Source organism: Arachis ipaensis, chromosome B5 (assembly GCF_059453495.1).
Source record: "Arachis ipaensis isolate K30076 ecotype BB chromosome B5, ASM5945349v1, whole genome shotgun sequence".
Lineage (NCBI taxonomy): Eukaryota > Viridiplantae > Streptophyta > Magnoliopsida > Fabales > Fabaceae > Arachis > Arachis ipaensis.
In genome coordinates, this window is record NC_142440.1 from 124,434,688 (window position 1) to 124,443,619 (window position 8,932).

An 8,932-nucleotide genomic window follows, 5' to 3' on the forward strand; every position below is an offset into this window, starting at 1 on the left:
ATATTTAGACAAGTGAGTCAAAATGAAAAGGTGGAAAGAATATAAATTATTCTCCTCTTTGGTTGAAAGAATATAAATTACTAGATTTGATGGCAGGAAGTTAAAAAAACAAACATTGTGGGAAGAAAATACTATTTACACAAATCCTCTTAGTCAAATAGCAAGATAAAGCTGTGCTTGTAACATAACCATATGCAAAATCATATATTTACCCCATCACAATTCACAAGTGATGGATTACATGCAACTTATATAATGCTATGATTCTTTTCCATATATAAATATATCGAATGGTAAACCACAAAAAATACATTTAAATTATTTTGATATTGACAAAAATATCTTTAAATTGTTATCGAAAGAAATGTTCTCAAATAATTTTAAAATGTATAAAAAATATCCAATCATATACAAAGATCTGTTCTATTAATGAAAAGTGTGACGTTATTTATTTGTCAATATTAAAATTTTATTTATCACATAAAAATTTCTGTTTGTCACATTATTTTTCATTAAGGTAGAATGCATCCGTTTACATGTATTTTTGTAATATTTTTAAATAATTTAAAAATATTTAGTGATTTACCCGTATAGAATAAGAATGATAGCATTCTTTCTTCAGCGGTTGGCAAACATGGAGTAATGACTAACAAGTAATCTAGCTATCCATTCCATCAGAATGTTTGGGGACGGCGCTGGGTGTTGGTCAAAGAATTTGGAGCTGCCGCATAATCCAGGGAAACGCCAGGGCGCTGAACCTCTGTACGCTCTTCCCTCCCAATTTGAATCCTCTGCAGCGCCTCTAACACCTCCGCCATAGAGGGTCTCATGTCCTTGTCTCCCTGCAAACACTGAAAAGCCAATTTGGCCACCGAAATTATCATCCTTCTTGAATCATAGTCTGACTGAATTCCAAGAGAAGGATCCACCAATTCACAAAACGCTCCCTTTTGAAACTTCCTTACAGCTACATTCGCCAACTTAACATCATCCCTTTCCCTGTTCATATCAACAGCCGGAAGCGACGATATTAACTCAACAAGAACCACTCCGAAACTGTACACATCACTCTTGTTTGTAAGCTGGTAGCACAGACGGTAGTCCGGGTCAACATAACCAGGGGTTCCACGTGGCGCCGTGGAGACATGTGTGACATCACTGGGGAACAATCTAGAAAGCCCAAAATCAGCAACCTTAACACCGAAGTTGTTGTCAAGGAGAATGTTGCTGGTTTTCACGTCACGGTGAATGATACCGCAAGCATGGAGATAAGCCAATGCACAAGCAGTTTCAATGGCGATTTTCATTCTCACCGGCCAGGTCAATGTGCTTGACTTTGTTGTGTCACCGCGGAGATGATAACTGAGAGTTCCATTAGGGATGTATTCATACACAAGGAGTAGCTCACGAGAATGACGTGAAGTGCAGCCATAGAGGGATACGAGATTCCTATGGCGCAAGCGTGTGAGGATCTGAATCTCGTTGATGAATGATTCAACTGGCTTGTAGTTACGCTCGAATAGGCGTTTCACTGCAACTTCTCGTCCATCTCTAAGCTTTCCTGGTTAATTATCATGGATCAAATTGTAGGTTAAGACTTTAAGAGTAAAGCTCATTTTATTTACTCAAATTCAAAGGTGAGATTTTAATTAATCGAAAAATGGTCCTCTAAAGTTAATTTTGTAATTCAATTTAGAGCCTGTTTAGATGGGTTCGTAAGTGATTTTTTTTACTTTTAACTTATGAAAAGGTGTAATATTAATGTCTGGTACAATTTTCAAAACAAAATTGCAATTTTCTAAAGAGCTATTTTAGTGTTTAAGGAGAAGTTAAAAAAAATGATTTCCCTTATAATAAAAAGTTTTTTATCACTTTTCTCTTAAAATAAGTATTTTTAGAACTAAAAAAACAAATACAAAATAACTTATTTATAAACTACTTTTAATATAAATATTTATTGTTTAAACTATTTCTTCGTAAGTAACTTAATTAAGTTGTTCACTGGGCCTTAGTCTTTTAATTTCAATTTATCCAAAGGGTCTCCAAATTTTATTTTGTGACTCAATTTGTAAACCAAATTTGATGATATCACTCGTGGTCTCGTTCATTTTAAAAGATATATTTTTAACATAATAAATAATTAAAAAATATTTTTATTATTGTTGTACCTATATTGTCTCGTTCAGTTTTGTAAACCAAATATATTTTTAATATCATTAGAGAATTGTTTAGTTAATACGAGTCTTAAAAATATATATCTAATTACAATTTATATTTTTTTAAAGATTTTTATTTAAAAAATATTTTTAACATAATAATAAATAATTAAAAAATATTTTTGTATTATTATACCTAAATATAATTGCTAAAAAAATATATTTTTACATAAAATATTTAAACAAAAAATTACTTTTACTTTTTTAAAAGATATTTTTAAAAAATTACTTAAAAAAAATTTCATAAAAAACTTTCACCCAAACCAGTTTTAAGGTTATTATAAATAAATAATTTAAACTATTTTACTTTAATAAATACAAAACAAATTTATTAAAAATTTAAATATTTTATGTTTTCTATAAAAATTAATTTTATTGGTAATCTGAGAATGTGTATTTAGGATACATAATTAAATCCTAATAGTAATAGTGATTGATGGAGTAAATTAAGTTGTGACATCAAATTTGAGGCAATGAATTGAGTTAATTACAAATTGACCGATGAAATTGAGTTAAATTTGGAAGATCATGCATGAAAAGAGAAATCAAATTCGGACTCTACTTAAACAAGACGAAAATTGGTCTAGGCTCTATGATTGTGTTGTACACTTGTTAACAGGAAAGTTCCCCTTTTTATATACCAGATAACAATCAATTTAGTCCATAAGTTTTGCTCAGACTAAATTTTAGTCAATACTCAATAGACAAGTTGGCTCTTGATCTTGAAAGCTTATCGATAGCCTCCAAATTTATTTTGTGAAACTAGTCTTTTTTTTTTATTATTATTTTATAAAAGATAGGAGATTCGAATTCGCAACCTCGCAACCTCTTAATTGAATATGAGAAAATTATGCCATTTAAATTATAATTCAATGCCAAACTAGTCTTATTGTTACTTGCCACTTAACACCACAATCAGAAGCTTATGATGACATTCTTTTTAGGTATGCTAGTCAATCAATAAACGACGTTGTTTAAGAATAAATTTGATCTTATAGTTTTTACACCGGATAATCAATTTCGTGCCATAATTTTAAAATTGAACAAATTATATATATATATATATATATATATATATATATATATATATATATATATATATATATATATATATATATATATATATTTTTTCACATTTTGTGTGTACACACATTAACACAATTTTTATTTTAAAATGAAATTAAACTTTTAGTTCCAACAAGCAATAACTAAAATATAATTTATCCCAATTTTCAGATTAGTCCAATATAAAAATCTCACAATATTAATAAAAAATATATTATTTTTTTAAGTGGATACATTTTATTTTCCAAAAAAATATTGAGATAAATTTGTAAATTAATATTTTTATAATTAATGATAGATTTTCTTTAGCTTCAACTGTTACTACTTTTGGTAATGCTTTTCAAAAATCGTAGAAAAAAAGATTTTTTATTTAAAAAAAATTGCAAACAAAAGTATTTATTTCTTTTTAAAAAACTCCTTTTATCCTAAAAACACAAACAAAAGGAGACCATTATAAGATTAAATGTTAGTCTAAATTAGCTTATTTGAGCTAACAAAGTACTCTTGATTAAAAATAAAGTATTTTTATTAAGTTTAAACATATTTCGATATATCTTTTTAAAAAAAGTATTTTTATTAAAAAAATAAGTTATTTATCTTTTTTAAAAGTCAATAATATCTTACTTTAAAAAAATAAAAGCAAAAGATATTTTAAATATTTAAATTTTCTTTATAAGTCTATCCAAATATAAAATAACTTTTATCTATTACAAAAATTTATTTTTAAAAAAATAAAAAATAAGTACTTTTTCAAAAGTCAATCCTAATGTACCCTACATATTTCTGTAAACTATTGACAATGATTACAAGCCAAATTAGGGTTAGTTTGGATTAGTTTTTTTGAGTTAAAAAAGTTTTTTTTTAAATAAGATATTTTTATTCAATTTTAAACCTATTTGGATATAATTTTTTTAAAAAGGTATTTTTATTAAAAAATAAATTATTTACTTTTTTTAAAAGCTAACAATATTTTTAAAAAGCTTTAAAAGATATTTTTAATACTTGAAAATTATTTTTAAAAAGCTTATCTAAATGTGAAATAACTTTTGTCTATTAAAAAATATTTTTAAAAAAATAAGTATTTTTTTGTAAAAGTCAATCTAAACTAATTCTTATTCTATTAGTCTCTATAATTTTATCAAATTTATAATTAAACTTCTATAATTTAAAAATTTTTAATTGGATCTCTGCACCTTTTAAAATTTTCTAATTAGATATTTGCCAAATAAAAAATATTAGAGGTTATAGAAAACTCTGAAAATAAAAATACGTTCAGGTTTAAGAATTTAGCCATTAAATATGAGTATATTTAATCTGAAAAAAATATTTAATAAATTTTAACGTTTTTAGCATAACAAAAGCCGAATTATAAAATTTAAAATAATATAGAGATTTAATTAAAATTTTTAAATTATAATAACTTAATTACAAATTTAATAAAATTATAAGAATTAATAGAATAATATATATGCTCACACATACAAATTAAATATAAAAACTACATTTTAAAAAAAGTAGGCAATATTATTTTAAAAAAACACATTTAATAAATATTAGATGAATATTTTTTTTTTTAGTTAAATTCAACCATTTTTGTTTATTTGTCTTCTCTTCCTACTTTTGTATTGAATTACTCAATTTCAGTATTCATGTGGGTAAAACGTGAGTCCTTACCATAGTAAACAGTTCCAAAGCCACCTTCTCCAAGTTCTTTAGTTTGGTCAAAATTGTTAGTTGCGTGTTGGAGCTCTTCGTGGGAGAATAGTGGGATTCCGAAGTAGACATTTCCACTTTCTGGGTTTGTGTTTGAGTTTGGCCTAGAATACATGTTCCTTAATTTGCCTCCGTAGCCTGAAGAATTGTGCCTCCGTTTGTACAGTAAAAGAATGGCACATAACTGACAGGAAGCAATTATAATCACAGCAGCCAATCCAGTAGATAAACCTGAACAAGGAACAGCTTTGGGAATAAATTAGTACATGCATACATTCTAAAATTTAACATACAACATTCCAACTTTCTCATGAAAGTTGAAACCTTTACGGTTGCCAAAATTCACAATTTCTCCCACAATCATATTTGGTTACATTAAAATAAATTACCAAAATGAATTAGTAATATACAATATATATTAAAACATATAATATACATTAAAAAATTAACCTATATATATTTAAAAATATATAATAACTAATTATTTTGTATGCATGCAACATTTTTTTTCATAAGTAAATATCTAAAATTAAGGGATGAAAAAGTAGTTTAGTCACGGCTAGAATGATCATTTAAAAACAAATTAAAATTACATAGATTCATTAAGTAAAGAGATATTTGTGAAGAAATAAGATCTTAAAAGTAGAAAGTTAAGAAATCCAATTAAGGAATAAGGATTAGTTTGAAATTTCGGATTAACTTTTAGAAAAAGTACTTTTTTTTGTTTTTTTTTTTTAACTTTATCTTTTTAATAAAAAAATTTTTATGTTTAGATAAATATTTAAAAAAAAAACTTTCAAATATTAGAAACGTCTTTTGTTTTTATTTTTTTAAAAACAAATTATTATTGGTTTTTATAAAAAAAACAAATAATTTTAAAGAATTTTTTAAATTATTTTTTATTCTGAATTGTAAATTTAAAAAATCTTAAATTTTAAATATTAAAACTTAAATTCTAAATTGAATTCTAAACACTCAAAAAGTAAGAGTTAGAAAAATAATTTTATAATATTTTATTAAATAATTAAAAATGAATTTTCTATACTTATTCTTAATAATAAAAAAGAAAAAAAAATGCATAAAAGCATTGCCAAAGAAAAGAAAGGAAACTTTCTTGCTTTGAAGGAGCGCTGAAGATTTAATTATTCTAGGTGAGATATGGAGGAAATACAGTACCTATTATTATTGCTGCCTTGGAGGCCCCTGTCTTTCCCTTTGCTGGAATCATTGGCCAATCTATAAGGAAAAGGAGGTTCAAAAGTTAGTGGCGTAACAATTCTACTATTATCTGAAGCAGAATAAGGCAATCAATAAAATAATAAACACACAATATGCATATATAAATTGGTCCGACGAATCATTACATGTGTCATGATGTGCAGATGTTACTTCAATTATAGCAAAAGACTTGAAGGATATACACCGGTGAGTGACATTGGGCTCCTGTGCACTCGTATCACCTGAACATGCGTTTAACAAGCTAGGGAACATGGCAACAACATATGTATGATTTGAAGGAAAGAAATGATCCGAACCGAAATACACATCATAATGTTTAAGAGGACAGCTTTTATAGTGGAATATGTCATCGTGAGGAGGAGGATGCTCATCAATGCATTTGAAGAAGGCAACACGGTTTACAACCCGAAGAGACAAGTCCCCACGGAGCTCCCATAAGTTTACAGCGGCACCGGTCTCTTGGACGGAAATTAAACCAGCTAAATTATCCTCCATAAATGTACTTTCAATTTTGTATGTTTGGTTTCCAAGTAAAACTTCAGGACATTCTTCTCGGTTATCACAATTACTTATCTGCAGGCCACATTCTGAGAGATTAGTGTTGGTGAAAGGGTACGAAAGCCGGAGATTTCCGCAGTCGAAATCCTTGGACCCCGGGCAGTTCACTTGATATTCTTTGTTCTCATTTGGATCTGAGTGAAGAAGCCCAAAAGAGCATAGGAGAATAAAGAAAACAAGAAAACCGTGGTGGTCAGCACCCATTCCATACATGTCCGGCTTAAGAATACGGATGTTCTCTGTTTTAATCACTTGTTTGGTGTATCTAACCCACCATCTGTTATCTTCTTGATATAGTCCGTTTTGTGTATAAACTACGGCAGTTGACTTGGACAATTGACTAGGGAAGACTAAAGAAACTGGCTGGAATCTTACTCAGCTTCTGGGGTTGAGCAACAGATGACTTTACTGCTTGACTTTGAAAGTGAACATACATTATGGTTCAAAGACCCATTCATTAGTGGAGCTCCTTTGCTCAAAGCATACGCTACGGCAGATTGGGACTTCAGTGGAAATTTCAATATTTGCGCTCAATAGCCAAAGTCATGACTGTTAATACGGAGAACGCACGAAAAGTGCTACACGTGTCAACACGCGCGCTACTCAATGATTTTCATAGCGCATTCCTCGCTCCTCCTCCTCCTCCTTCTTTGTGTTTCTCCTCTTTACGTGTTTCATTTTCATCGTCATTTTTTTAGGAGTAAGTACGATTTTGATCCCTTAAGTTTAGTGCCAGAATCGAATTCGTCCCTCTTGTTATTTTGCAATTAAAATCGTCCTTAATGTTACATTTGTATTTAACTTCGTCCTTTGTAATTAAAATTTTTTTTAATGACAATTCTACCCTTCCCCCTTCTCCCCACCCCCACTGTCCCCTCCCCCTTCCCCCCACCCCCACTGTCCCCTCCCCCTCCCCTTCCCCGTCTCCCCTTTCCCCTTCCCCCTCCCCCTCCCCGCCTCCCATTCCCCCTTCCCCCCACCCCCACTGTCCCCTCCCCGCCTCCCATTCCCCTTCCCCCCACCCCCATTGTCCCTTCCCCCTCCCCGTCTCCACTGTCCCCTTCCCCCTTCCCCCCACCCCCACTGTCCCTTCCCCCTCCCTGCCTCCCATTCCCCCTTCCCCCCACCCCCACGCGTCCCCTCCCCCTCCCCGTCTCCACTGTCCCCTTCCCCCCACCCCCACTCCCACGCGTCCCCTCCCCCTCCCCGTCTCCACTGTCCCCTTCCCCCTTCCCCCCACCCCCACTGTCCCTTCCCCCTCCCTGCCTCCCATTCCCCCTCCCCCCCACCCCCACTGTCCCCTCCCCCCCACCCCCATCCCTATGCGTACCCTCCCCCTCCCCGTCTCCACTGTCCCCTCCCCCCCACCCCCACCCCCACGCGTCCCCTCCCCCTCCCGTCTCCCCTTTCCCCTTTCCGCCTCCCCTCTCTCCCACCCCCAAACAGAAACAGAAACAGAGAAACAGAAATTCAAGAGAAACAGAAACAGAAACAGAGGTCACGGCGACGACGAGGTCATGGCGGCGACGACGGAGGCTTCCCGGCGCCGTCCCCCTCCCCCCCCCTTCCCCCTCCCCCCTCTTCCTTTCCCCTCCCCTTCCCTCCCCTCCCCCAACGCGTTTTCTTCCCCTCCCTCAACACTGTGTTTTCGTTTTTTTTTTTAATTTTATAATTATTATTATTAAAATAGGAATAGGGGTAGTTTAGGAATAAAATAAAAAATTTTATTAAAAAGGACGATTTTAATACGAAAAAAAACATTAAGGACGATTTTAATTGCAAAATAACAAGAGGGACGAATTCGATTCTGGCACTAAACTTAAGGGACCAAAATCGTACTTACCCCTTTTTTTTACTATTGTTGTGTTGTTGTTGCTGCATTTTTTTCCCTCCTTCTCTTTTTATTGATTTTGCAACATTATGTATTTTTTTTTTTTTTGATATTTTTCTCCAAAGAAGAATTATGAGAATATGAAATAAGAAGATGAAAAAGAAGAAGTAGCAAAAGATGAGAAAGAGAAAGAGGAAGAGTTTTGAATTATGCAAAACTTATCAGAACAAAAATACACCCAAATATCTTCGTGTTATACCCATCTTCGTATTATACCAAAATTTACTGCAAATACAGAAAAATGTTTCTT

General features: G+C 31.8%; 1 protein-coding gene across 1 annotated transcript; it reads right to left on the reverse strand.

Moving 5' to 3' along the window:
- Positions 1-449: 449 nt before the first annotated feature.
- Positions 450-7,365, reverse strand: LOC107640918 (LEAF RUST 10 DISEASE-RESISTANCE LOCUS RECEPTOR-LIKE PROTEIN KINASE-like 1.1). Its single transcript, XM_016344422.3, has 4 exons — positions 6,359-7,365; positions 6,171-6,230; positions 4,956-5,225; positions 450-1,561 (listed from the first exon to the last, which is right to left on the reverse strand). Exons 1-4 carry the CDS (start codon positions 7,002-7,004, stop codon positions 675-677), a joined length of 1,863 nt encoding a protein of 620 aa, XP_016199908.2. The 5' UTR covers positions 7,005-7,365; the 3' UTR covers positions 450-674.
- Positions 7,366-8,932: the final 1,567 nt, after the last annotated feature.